This window comes from Pecten maximus, chromosome 4, assembly GCF_902652985.1.
Source record: "Pecten maximus chromosome 4, xPecMax1.1, whole genome shotgun sequence".
Taxonomy (NCBI): Eukaryota; Metazoa; Mollusca; class Bivalvia; order Pectinida; family Pectinidae; genus Pecten; species Pecten maximus.
The window spans coordinates 35,737,534-35,752,056 of NC_047018.1; the positions used below are offsets into that span (position 1 = coordinate 35,737,534).

At 36.5% G+C, this 14,523-nt stretch overlaps 1 protein-coding gene across 1 annotated transcript in view; it reads right to left on the minus strand.

Annotated features, from left to right (window-relative positions):
- Positions 1-281: 281 nt before the first annotated feature.
- LOC117325961 (KN motif and ankyrin repeat domain-containing protein 1-like) overlaps positions 282-14,523 on the minus strand; it is a 54,508-nt gene continuing 40,266 nt past the window's right edge. Inside the window, 10 exon segments of the mRNA XM_033882497.1 lie at positions 282-3,793; positions 4,153-4,202; positions 6,008-6,112; positions 8,872-9,072; positions 10,092-10,304; positions 10,617-10,766; positions 11,221-11,308; positions 11,723-11,911; positions 12,218-12,677; positions 12,680-14,522. Coding sequence (XP_033738388.1) covers positions 3,775-3,793; positions 4,153-4,202; positions 6,008-6,112; positions 8,872-9,072; positions 10,092-10,304; positions 10,617-10,766; positions 11,221-11,308; positions 11,723-11,911; positions 12,218-12,677; positions 12,680-14,522 — 3,318 coding nt within the window. The 3' untranslated portion in view covers positions 282-3,774.

Consider the following 14,523-nt stretch of genomic DNA (forward strand, 5'->3'; position numbering starts at 1 on the left):
CGGCCGATCCCAGACAAAAGGCGATCGCAATAGGTCATTTGAGACTTCATCTGAGGTGACCTAAATACTGTATTTTACCTTTCTAGGTAGTTTCTTTCGGTTCATAACTATTTTACCAGATGATGGACGAAACATTTTTGCACAATTAATGTCTTAATGGCTATTACTGTTACCAGTTCTTTAGGTATTTCCAAATCCTTTTTAAATTAAGTATCACATCATAATTGGTTGATGACACAGGGACATGCCAACTAGTCCAAAGAAAACAACACAAAGTCTAATTAACAGCTCACAGTCGCCCAGATTTATTTCACCATGATATGTAATCAATTTCTTACAAAAGTTCTGCTCAATTACATCCAATGACGCAAGAACGACCCGAAATACGAGGTTCATAACACATTAACCTCCCACATAAAACTTAAAATGACTCCAACAACAGAATGACAACAGACTTGACAATATTTCAAAGTAACTTAAAAGAATCTATGAATTGAAAGACAATTTGAAAATAAAAGTCTCATACCTTGGTAATTTAATTTAATTATAAAGGAGTCTAACTTGCTTATATTAAATTTAAAACTGAAGTGCTTAATAATATTTTGCAAAAAATAATTCTTGTCTTTTCCTTCGCCTTCTTAAAACAGCATTGTACAAATTCCAAACCTTATTTCATTAATCATATAGATCAATACTGAATTTACAAGTACAAAATTTTCCTTCATTTAAAACACTAATTGTTTATTGTGGGTTTTTTGCTATCTAGGAAGTTTTTGAAGAAGACTGGTCTGCTAGTTTGCTTAAATATACATTTAGATATTATAAATATGCGTATCACAGATATACATTGTTTACATACTGCAAAGTTATTTTATAAAATGCGCTTCACTATGTTGAACTTTCAGGGATATATGATTTTTTTGTACTTATAATACCTTTATACCAGGATGTTTATGTTACAGAATCAAAGGTAACATCTCAAATGTTTCTAAACTGAAATAACCATTTTAGTTATAGGTCCTTTAATTTTGTAGCTTTAGCTAAAATATTCATCAAAAGCAGGATTAGAACATGGGACCATCTATTACTCCATCTCCAAATTTATGTCCAGTTTTGTTTACAATTTAGACTCTGATCTGATCCATTTTACTTTTATCAGATTAAGCTGTTCAGTAGTGTTGTCTATATTACATCACCTTTTTAGCTCCTCCCAGTCGGAGTATATGCTTACAAGCAGTCAGAATTGCGGGGTACTCGAATGATAACTTTTATAATTACATATGAAGTATAAGCAAACTCTTTATTTTAAAAAGCACTTAAAATGCAGGCAAGAAATAATAATATAAAACAAAAACTTGATATATGAAATGATTAAAACAGCGTTTGTTGAAATTTTGTTCAATGGTTTGTCTGTAATTTCAAATCTGCAGTCTTGATAAGAAATTAATAAACAGATGAATAGCGATAGATACATGATAAGGATCAAGAGATCAGGTGTATTCTGCCTTGTGTGTATTTCATTATATTCACCTTTTTCTCATATTATGAAAAATAAAACATGCAAACAACAAACCAGACATAAAAAAAATTCACATAAAATAACTGGATATCCCCCACTCATTCAGAGGTAATGGCCAACCCTAGCTGTTCAGACCATCCCCACTGAACCCTACAGTTCATTCAGAGGTATTGGCCAACCCTAGCTGTTCAGACCATCCCCACTGAACCCTACAGTTCATTCAGAGGTAATGGCCACCCCTAGCTGTTCAGACCATCCCCACTGAACCCCGAAGTTCATTCAGAGGTATTGGCCAAACCTAGCTGTTCAGACCATCCCCACTGAACCCCGAAGTTCATTCAGAGGTATTGGCCAACCCTAGCAATTCAGACAGTTTCCACCTGTATCCCATTACAAAGGTATCTGCCATCCAAAGGAGTTCAGACCACCCCTAACTGTACCTTGGCTTTCACTCAAAATGGTGAACCTTTATACCATACAGGTAATCATATCAGGCTCTCATTCCTATACCAACAGCATCAAACCAGTTATGTAGACTACAGTAGTTGTCTAACAAGTCTGAAGCATTAGTGTAAAGAATGTGGAGACCAATATGCTGGAATGTTGACAGTATATTTACAAAGATGCAAGGTTGCATGGTGTGTTTTTAACTAAACAGATCTTTTGAATTTGAAATTGCATACTATTACTTTCAACAATAATTTGCGTTCCAGATTGAGTGACACACATATTAAGGGGTATCTAATTCGAGTATTATCTGGATCAGTACAGTATACATAGTAACTGTAGAGGTAGGAATGAATAAACAAGAAAACTTTGTAAATCTTTGTCAAATTAAAAACAAGTATTACATTGCAATATAATAAACATCAAATTTACTTTCCAAAACTAATCTAGAACAAAATTTGCATTTATTGATAACTGAAAGAAAAAGAATCGGCAAACTTATTGTTTTTACAAACTAGATTTGTCTAATCAACTACTGTTAAAAGTGGAAGGAAAACGGGGCTAGCTCAATTCTCCTCAACACTAATGGGAATGATCCAGTTTAAGATGGAATCTATCTGAACTTTTGACATATTCACAACACAATCACAGCACATTTAATACATAAATATGGTACAAGAACAGATTTTCTGCATATTGTTTAAAAATAATATATTCTTACAGAAGATGGCCATTTATTTTCCTCTATAGCCATAGATAATTGTCACTACATGTATATATACACAATGTAAATGCAAACCTGGACACTATATTATAAGTTTATTAACAACTGTACATAGCCAGGGGTCCACCATATATAGAAAAATAGCACCTTTTTATTGTGACAATATCATTTTATATTGGTAAAATATCACCAGTCTATTCCACATCAACGAATCTCCATCTATCAATGTTTTATGTTTTATATTGTTAATCATATATAGGAGAAACATTTTGGTGATCCAGATCATCAAGTTTCGCATTTCACCATTGCAACAGATCAGGAAATATTTTGTACAAATACACCTTAAACAGAAGGTCCCGTCATACATAAGAACTCATATGTTAGATATCCTGATCACAGCGGAGTTATCCCCACCTCATTAAAACTGAATTTCCAGATCACGATGACCATAGGGTTATCCCCCTTCATTAAAGCTGAACCTCACAGCACATGAGTCCACAATGTGATATGTCCAGAATTACCCCCCTTGTTAAAGCTGAAGATGTCCAGATCACAACAGAGTTATCCCCCTTAATTAAAGATGAACATCACAGCACAGTCCACAATTTTATATGTCAAGAGTTATCCCCCTTGTTAAAGCTGAAGATGTCCAGATCACAAAACAGTTATCTCCCTTCATTTTAGCCAAACATCACAGCACAGTCCGCAATGCTATATGTCCAGATCACAGTTATCCCTCTCATTAAAGCTGAAGATGTCCAGATCACAGCTGAACAACATAGTACAGTCCTCAGAGGTTCTGTCACAAAACCTTGGTATTATAAGGATTTAGAAAAATGACGTGTGCATATTAAAAAGTTTACAAATTACTCTTAACATCCTCTGTTTGGAGAACTTAATGACACATCATATATCCTCATTTGCATAATGCATGGCAATCTCCATGGTCACCGAAAATCTCCATCTGTAGAGAAGGGATATGGCCTTGGTGACAAGGGGAGGTAACTGCAGCATGCATCACATCACAGATGTTAGTCAGTATGTCCATTTGAAGTATATTATACTATATACACTGTCTCGTGTGCTACCGAACAGAAGATGGACTGTAACAAAGAAACACCAGTGTCAGTATTCAACAAATGTTGTATATCACTTATACATGTATTTATTAAACAAAAAATCAATCCTGACATTTTTTTCAACAACATATACCTCCAATCTTGAAAATTTGATTTCATAAAAAGGAAACAGTATCTTAGTTTTTTATTGTGCCTAAACAGTACTTGTAATTTGTGAGATATCTGAATTTGTAGCTTCCATCAAAATAAAATTGTTATTGTATTATAGTTCAGCTTTGAATCATATAATGTACTGTATTGTTAATCTACAAAAGCATGATGAGACATAGGATAATACATCTCAATGATAATTACTGATCCAGTTACATGGGGACATATCTCACCTGGCTAGTGGAGAAGTATTATGAGAAGTTTTTCTGCTCCTGGTCAGACCCTGCAATGAATGGGAGAACACAATTACGACAAATTGAATACACTCTTACAAATTTCACACTGAATTTAAAGAGAATACAATGTAGTCTAAAATAATTATCCTGAACATCTTTGCAAAAACTAGACACAGTTTTGATTTCTAAAGCAGAAACACAAGGTTAAGTATCAAAACTTGATTTGATACGCATATTCTTATTTTTTTCTATTAAAATAAAATTCTGTCAAAATCTGAACATAAGCATATATGCATTGTATTTTGAACACTACAAAATAGTTTCATTCAGAGTTTTTAAGGTAGACTATGAGCCAATCAGAGTTGCAGGCGAGCGCTGTAGACTGGCAAAAGCCACAGGAATAGAGAGATCCTGTCTATGACCAACTGACTGGGTTCATCTGTACGCAAGCACATGGCGACGTCATCAACTGCATTTGACTTATAAAGAAGATGATCTTCTGGTTGTACATGTCGAATTATTGATCTAAAAGCTGTCTACAATCTTTTGGTTTATATATATGATACAATCCTCTAGGAGTAGCAAGCTTACAATTTGCAATGCAGATTATACTAAAGTCTTGTTAAGGCCAGAACTGAGGTTTACGTTTCTGTAGGCAGAAATAGTATGTGTGCATGCTGGATTACAATGTATAAATGTCCTGAATTACTGATCAAAACAGATTAATTTTCGTGAATGTTGTTATTCTGTATATATGTCAGATAACTCTGTAGATAGAATTGAAATTATTTCAAATAAAAAGTCTGTTAATTTTTTTTTCAAATCCATTTCCTTTGAAATTCAAATCACACCAAATATATATGATCATTCAATTAAAGAACATTAATTAAAATCTGGTTAAATACAAAAGTACTGTGAAAAAAGTTGATGCAAAACAAGCATTACATTTGCAGCAAGTGAAAGGCTTATTATTAGCACAAACGTGTTGGTTCAATCTCTTGTATATTAATTACACACGTGTAATTATCTCATATTGACAAAACCTGGACTGTATTGTACAAATTCTAATATCGAAGAACTGATAGTAAAATAAACTGCAAAGTGCACTGATCCAATTAAATTTCAGGCTTCTAAAACATTTACTGGAATCGGACAATTAAAGTTTTTGTGAAATCACATACTTTTAGCTGTATGAAACTTTACCAGGTATATTTTGTAGGAGTAAATGTTGTTATGCCATTCAGTATAGATATAGGTTAGTTATGTCCAGTATAGACTACCTGTCAATCAGCGCACTTCTGGGCGGGGCCAGATCAGACCCCGCCTATATTGATAGGTCTAAATACTACAATATACAGAAACAACACAATTCAAGAGCAATGAATGGAAATTTAAAGCGAGATGTCTACAGTACAACAAGTAGACTTAGCATATTAGAGTAATTCTATGAATGGGGAAATAGAAAATAAACATATCAATGTTTAACAAATTAAAAATCTTTTCATCACAGCGATACTTTAAAAATAGAAAATTATACAACTATTTCCCCGCTCTGATCATGAGTTTTACACAAAGTCTACATAAGCTGTGTACTTGGAAAAGTGTCTGGTGCTTACATAGATCACGCATAAAATAAGGCCAAGAAAGTCAAAAATAGCCAGCAATGATTTGATATGGGAACTGTATCATGCATATTATAATAGGGAATCGAGATTCGATTTATACTGCATTCAAAGGAAAACCACATGCAATAAAGTGTAATAAAATCTTGATAATGGATTCAAACTCTAAAACAATCTAAAAACTGCATTGTCGAGTAACAGCAAACTTGTGAGCTGTGAAAAGAACTTACTGGAGAAGCCTGTGCCTGTCGTTTAAAGTTAAGTTGTGCATATAATAGGACTCCTATGTCTTTGTGGCCTGCCTCCATGGATATCGACAGGGGGGTACTCCCATCCTACACAAACATGCACCACCACGGTCAAAGGGAAAGGTGAAATAAAATCATCAGTACAACATCGACATGCACAAAAATACAATAGAATATAATATACAACAGTACACAATGTAAAACTGGTAACAACACTGGGGGGGCCTATAGAGTTACTTCCCTTTGATTTTATAGTTTTCTCTTTAAAAAAACCAAACAATTTTCTTATCTTCATTTTGTATATCATAGCTAGCATAGTGTCCATCCAACTTGTTTTGCAGAGGTTATCTCCCTTTATTAGATGTTGTAGATTATTTATAACCAACAAAACAAATATCATTTTAGATATCTGGCAATGACAGGAGTGACCAGTTTATGTTGTATTAGTTTAACACTGTGTACTACTGATGGTGATAAGATACACCGACTCACGTGTAGATATATAAATTCACTTTCATGCTGTGAAAAATGCATTTTGACTGAAAATTCTGCAGGAGGATTAATACAGAATTAAATCTTTTCATTTTGATTTAAAAAATCCTTACATTTATCTTTTGTTTGAGTAAAATAATCACTGCATGAAAGTGTGAAGATACAACCCCAAGCATGAGAAACAACATTAATGAGTTTACAGGTACTATATACTGTACAGTTAAATGTCTACAGTCAAAATAAACAGGAAGCACAGAAGATACATCAGCATTAATGCAAGCATTAACAAAATGGGATTGATAAGGAATTCTTGGATACAGGAAGCTGGAAAACCAGGGACTATCCACTGGTCGGAGCTAGGGAGAGTAACCATGGTAACGCTCTAGCACTGAGGGTTAATGTGTTGGTACTCACACGTGTACCGTTACAATGGCCGAGATGTGACCAGGCAGCTCGGGGCAATTCAGTTTTAAAGAAAAACAAATGCTCAAATATTACTATAGCATCATTTTCCCTCTAGCACCATAGAGTTAATGGAACATGAATATGATTATTACAATTATTGTAGCTCAATTAAGCCTGGGAAAAATACATAACAATTTCAAAAAGAAAATAAAAAAATAATTGCAAGCACCAAATATGGTATTGCTAAAAATATAAATCAATAATAAGCAAAAAGTTAACTAACAAAATATTAATTGTAAACTATAAATCTGTTAGATATGGGACACTGTTACTACTATGTCGGAATTCCAGTAATATTTAAAGCCACCTTAAAACCAAAGGTTTGTAAGGAATGAGATCCTATATCAAGAATATTAAAATATATAACTTATCTATAATCTTATACACTGATAAAACTTCCAGTGTAACGTTACACAGGGAAACAATGGACTATATCAATACCATATATAATGCCATTTTTCACATAAAATATTGAATATAAAAATAATATAATGGGACTTTCAAATATATATTTCATATAAAATTGAATTATATATAATGATTATGATACTTAACATATCAATATAAAACCCTTAAGTTTAGCACCAAATCTGATACATTGGATTCCCAAGACATTGTTGATACTTGCATATGACTGTGACAACAACAAAACACAAAATACAACAAAATAAAAAATTAACACTGAATATCTTGGGGTGTTAAAACAATCATAATTTCGTTACAAAATCTTCTCATGATGCACATGCCTTCAGAAAATAACCCTGACTTATTTGTTTGAACAGATCTATCTCATACCCTGTATTTTATTGAAAACTTAAGCTTATTTCCCCTACTCTTTATTCCAAAGAACATATCTTCCCCTTCCAAATAACTTTCCTACTCTGTAGTACCAACCAACCCGCTCTCCTATATCACAGTAAACCAACCAATTGCTATTTCTAGTCCCAGCGATTTTGAGATAAAATCTTTCTACTTCCACAACCCTTATTTTGACATTATCAAGCTAACTTTTTTTTGTTAAATTAAGGTCATTTTACATAGTCTTCATCTGACATTTTAATGATTGAAATATCAACAAAAAAAGAAAAAAAAAAAAAAAAAATCATATTAAGCCAAATACACAGCAGAATCTGATTTTACCAAGCAAGACAATGCTTTGATCCACAAGTTAGTCTGCATAAGGCTTGGTGATAGATATATATTCCTACAGCCACTACTGCATGTATAGTATTATAATTTAATATTGATTAAGCCACTATGAAATACCACATAATTTGCGACAGACCCTTGTGAAAACTGATCTGTCATATTATATATTATCTCACCTGTGAATTGCTACCCTATAATTCATTCAATGGGCAAATTCTTCAAATTCATAAAAATATGAATGTGATACCAAAGTATATTCGTATTTTTTTTGTTTTTTTTTTAACTTCAAGCTTTCATGAATAACATAGCAAGTTTTTAAATCTCAGGTTACCATGAAAACAAAAGTGAAAATTTAAAGCTTTCATGAAATATATTTACAGCAAATTTTAACATGAAAACGAAAAGTTATTAAGCAGAAATTTAAAGCTTTCACGAAATATACAACAAATCTTAACATGAAAACGAAAAATTGTTAAGACTTAAAAGCTTCAAATTCCATTTTATGGATTATTCCAGAACGTAATCCTGAATAGTGGTGATTTTTAAACATCAAGTATTTCTACATACTCCACGTAAAGCAAATACAACAACCTGCAAACGACAAACAGTAAGGAAGATAGGAACACGAAGCAAGATATGGTACAGGTGTACTTAATACTCTCATGTTTATACAGGTACGGTACAATATTAACACGAGTGTTTATGTGCGGAGAAGGAGAGAGACAGGAAGGAATCCTTACGTTGTCTGCCAAAGAGGGGTCATAATCAGCCTGCGCCATCAGTAACTTGACAATCTCCGTATACCCATGCTCACATCCAACCATCATGGCAGTCGACCCTTCATTGTCCTGGGCGTTTACATTTGCCCCGTTTTGTAGAAGCAGCTTGACCATCTCGGTACGGCCTTGGCTCACCGCTAACATGAGGGCTGTCTGTCCATCCTGTATCAAGAGAATGGACCATGCTAAATATTGTGTCACCCATATACCGGTGTTGTATATGTTACCATAACTACTTCACCTAAGTTGTGACTTGTCTGCTTTTTTCTCAGAAACTTGTTCCAGTCATTTATCTTCTTCAAATTATCATACCAGGTATATGGCTGATAGTTGAAGTGAATTTATCATACGTAGTCATGGTAACACATGGTACAACATTGATATCATTGATGTGCAAACATCATGCACCTGGGTGCTATGACATCGTGCTGGTATAAAATGGAGGCATGCTCGTCATTCCTGGGTACAGAGGACATAATAGCCCTGGGTACTACCTTGTGCCTGTAAATCAAAATCTGTAGTAACTGCGATACGATGACCTCCGGTTCATCTCGGGCGACCGACTTCCTGTGGAGGAGAGGGAGCTGGAACTGCCAGATGACTGGCTTCCAGAGGAATGGTTTCCTAAGGAATGAGTTCCTGTATAACGGCTTCCAGAGGAAGAACTCCCTGTGGAATGGCTGGTCTGACCACCTGATTGTGACTTCAGAAGGTAGAGAAATAATGTATGATACCAGGTCAAATAAAACATCAAAATCTAAAAACAACAGGACACATAACATACAATCATATAGACAGGAATGTTTTAAAGCATAACTTCCTACAAACTATAATCACTTATTAGATTATTACAATAATATTTAGTCAGCATGGTAGGGACTGCCCTGTAATCTTTATTTCCTGTACTGTCACTTTAGACTTTTGGCTGGAAAACCTGTATTCAACAGGACAGAACTCATTGTACGTAAATCAGCACATTATCATAACATTATCTTTGTGATCTGTTTGATCATTTGAAAAATTTCCTCCTATGAATATACACTAAATTTTGTTTACAATTAAACTCCATCGAAGGAAGCTACAGAATGTCTTTGTCCTTCTGTGACAGCAGTAGTAAAGATATATCCCATACATTAGTCACGACTATCCCCAGCTAGTGGCTAGCTGTGATCAGTACACACCTTGGAAGCACGGGCATTGATGTTGCCCATGGTGAAGAGTCGATGGACAACTTCCTGCTGACGCTCGGTTTGGGGGTAGGCCAGCGTAGCCAGCATGGTGGGTGTGTAGCCAGCTTTGTTCTGTTTGTCTAGGTCCACTTTCCCTGTATCCAACAGCAGGTTCACTATCTCGAAATTACAATGCGACACGGCATAGTGTATGGCAGTGTTTCCCTGAAAGATAGACAATCCTCAGTCAAGAGACAATAGATAAGTTAATACAATCTATAATAACCAAATATCTGTCTTTATGACCTAATAATTGAATTGGTGTGTTTATATAGAATCCCGGGGCCAGTACCAGTTGACTGTACCAACATCTGTAACAGAATTCTCCAGGATCATAGAGGGAAATGAAGTTCCATCCACTTTCTTGTCTTCAGGTCCAAAGTCAACAAAAACAACTAATCTAAGGTAACCTCAATGTTTCATGAACGACGGAAGCCAACATGTTAAAACTGTAGCAGTATGCTGTGTACTACTCACATTAGAGTCCTGCATGTTGACAATATACTCGAGAAGACGCCGAGAAATCTCGTTGAAGCTGGACAGGTAGTCCTCTACCTGATGGGGCTCCGACAACTTCTGGCTAGAGATGCCAAACCATTCTTTCTGAATCACACTGAGGCTAGCATTCTGACATAAACAACAAATTAGATTACAAAACATTTGACGAAAATAACTCCAGTTAGAAAATTCTCCAAGAACCAACATTATGCCAATTTTTTAAATGTGTTATGGTTTATGTACATGGTCTCAGGAGGATACCTTGTGGTATACAGGGCCCTCTTAAAGTATCGGCTAAATTAATCAAGAGAAGAGGAGCCATGCCTTAAGACAGGTATCCAAACAATATACATTTGTATTGTATTTTTTTCTAGTTCTCTCATATCTTAGATAACATTTATAATTAAAACAAAGATTAATTTTAACATTTGATGTAACGGGGCGTGGGTCTTTGAATTTATTAGTCACTACCATTCACTACAGTGGTATAAACTTTTGCCAATTTTTTAAAAGATTGACCTGAACACGTTACGGAGACGTTGTACCAGTTGGCAGTGATACACTAGATGACAAGGGGACTCACCAGTTCCTTGGTCTGGACCTCTGTTGAGTCCTCCAAGTACTTGGCCAGTACAGAGGAGGATGTCAGCATTTCTTTACTCATCTCAAACCTACAGGGAAGACAATGTCTGTTATCACAAGCCCTAAAAACACAATTTATACCTGGGTAATAGCTTATGATTTAACATATCTCAATTAACAATGAAATAAATTTACCAAAAGATTTCAAATATGACCAGATTAAGTTTATAAATTCTTTCAAAATCCTCAAACAATGTTGACAACATAAAGCTTCCTTTCATATTGTTCATCAAAATCAATCTAATTTGAATTAAAAACTTGAGCAATGTCACTTTAAAAAAGCAAATAATCATTCTCTTTCAGTAGTACTCATCCAAAAAGCAAAATGAATAACATTTTAAAATAATTTCACAATGACAACTGTTTGTGACGCAAATGCCACTAAACAAAAGCTATGTTTTGTCAGATTTTGGACAGTGTAACATTGACTAGGTACTACATACGTTTCCCGAATGTTCTGGTCAAACATCTTGGCCCCAGGAATGCCCTGTGCTATAGCCTCATCATCTTTACACTGGTACACAATGCTTCCCTCTCGCCCGTCATACGATCCCTCCTCATAGCTTGTTGTGGACTCGCTGTCAGATTCCCCATCCTCCGAACTGTCATCACCAGCACTACTAGATGTATAACTGGACGGTCAGAAATTTGAATAGCGAAATCAGGTCAACATATTACATATAACAATACCTAGTCCCTATTGCCCAGTCATTTACCACTTAGAAAGAATCCAGCAAGTTCTTTAAGCCAAAATTTAATAAGCCCACACAACCAAAAATAATTTGCATGCAATACAACTCTAAGCAATAGTCAACTGTTAAAGTGCAAAGTTAAAATAATTACAACCAAATTATTTTTTTATGATGACAACTTAAAATATTAATTCTGAACAACACTGAACTGACACTCTGATACTACAAAAAGAAAAGTCAACTTACCCGCCAACCACATTTTCAGCGAAAGTAATACCCCTCTTTATTTGTGTATCCGACCTGCTTTTCTTCATACATGATTTCAAAGACTTGTTGTTGCCATCAGTGGAATCAACAGCGTGTGAATTGATAATGGTGACACCACCGTCTCCACCGTCCCCAGAACTGATATATTGCTCATAGTAGCTCATACCCCCTGGTGAAAACTCAGAGGTCCGGTACGTCCTGATCTCTAGAGACTCGGTTACCTCCTCTTCCTCATTTGTGTCGCTGCTGGTGCTAGTCGAAGACTGACCACTCAGACTGAGATCTGAACCAGACTGACCACTACTGGAGGTCATTCCAGACACACCACTACTGGAGGAGGATATCATTACTGATGATCCTATCGATCCTCCGGACCCCCCTTGCATCATCATTGATGAGGACCCACCTGATCTTCCTAGTAGATCAAGCTCAGCCTTCAGATTAGAAGCAGCCATTGACTTTTCTTCCACCACTTGTCTGCCACCTCCTGACCCACCTGTGCTTTGTGTAACTGTGGTAACTGTTCGTAGACCTCCAGATAATCCACCATCCCACTGCCACTGCCACTGCCACTGCCACCACCACTGCTACTGCCAGAAGATGTGATCTTTGTAACCTCAATGTTGCCTCCACTTTTGATACTTTTGACATTGGCTTTACCACCCTGCATGGTCATCTCTCCATCTGGTTCACCTAGAGTCTTGCGTGTGATGGTGGTAACAGTGTAGGTGTCGCCGCCTTGGCTAGTGATCTTTTTCTCCACTACTTCTTGACTGCGATCAACCTCTTTCCAGCTCTGTTGGTCTGAGCTCACCTGTGTGACTCGCTCACGAATATTCCGCTCATCCTCCCATGTCTCTGATGACATTTCGTCCTTGTACTTCGGGGTAGCTGCCATCAAGTTAGTAGCCTTTTGTGACACAACAACTAGTGAAGATTCAGGTACCTCGACAGTCTCTTTAGACGTCTTCATCTTGCTATCGTCCAGGGATGCATCCCAGTGACGTTCAATGGTTTGACCCCTGGTTTGACCTGTCCAGTCACTCTGGACCTCCTGTTCTGTTGTCCAGGTAACAATCTCTTCTGTTGTCTCCTCCATTCGTTCCTCATCGTTAAATGAACACACAAATGAATCTACTTTATCATCACTGCATCCCATGTCTCTAGTTCTCACTGCGTCAGTGTTAATAGATTTACTATATTTTCTGGGTTCCTCTGTATTCATGGATGTGCTATATTTCCGAGGCTCAGCATCTGTATTTGTCCATGAATTAGCTTTAATTGGCCGCCTGCTTTTCGAAACTACCTCCAGCTCATAATCCTCCGACACAACTTCACTCAGATCCGTTTGGACGCTGTCACTGTAAGTGGTTTTTCGTTTTGTATTACATCCCGCGTTTTTCAGTTGATCCATCCTCATGAACATCATTACATCTGTTTGTGTGCCACCAGAGTACATTTTGTCAGCTTCTGTCATGGTCGCTGCACTACCCAGTCTCGCCCGGTCTGTCATGGTTGACCTACTTTCCTGGTAATGTTTCATTGTGTTGGTGCTTGCATCAAGCTTCCAACCATAGTCAGTGTTTACAGCTTTGTTTATGACATGAGGTTGAGCCTCAACTCCAACTGTTCTTGTAGGTACAGGAGCACGTAATTCTATATCCACATCATAGTCACCAACGCCTACAGTTCGTAGTGAATATTCAGAAAACTGTACCCCTCTTTCCATTGTCTGAGCCCTATAGTCACAATTGACACCAATACTCCGCACATTTTTGTGTAGTACTTCCCTCAGTGCACTCCTCATCTCATCAGCCTTAAAGCTTAGCGAGGTGAGTAAGGAGCCTGTATCAACATTCACACCAACCGTACGTGTCGAAGGCTTCTCCTCATCAATTGCAATAGACACTCCAACATCTCTTGTCGACACACGACAATCTACACCAACGTGGCGCTTCCCTACAGACTTTGCTTCGCCTATAATCACAGTTCTTAGTTCTTTTTCATGTATCTTCAAACCATCATCAAGCACATTTGCATCACCAATGCCTATAGTCCGGGTGAGAGGTTTCGGTGCTCTGGAGAAGGGCGAGTAGAGTGCTGTGTTGCCCCGTTCTCTCTCCAACACATACGTTTCCTGTATAAAGGTTTCATTATCCCTGACTGTGTAGCTTGGCGGTAACTCAGGCTGAACAAGATATGGCACCATTACATTGTTGTCCCCAACAGCCTTAGATTTTAGTCTGGGCTTCGGCATCACTGGGGGTGGCGTCTTTACCGTTGGC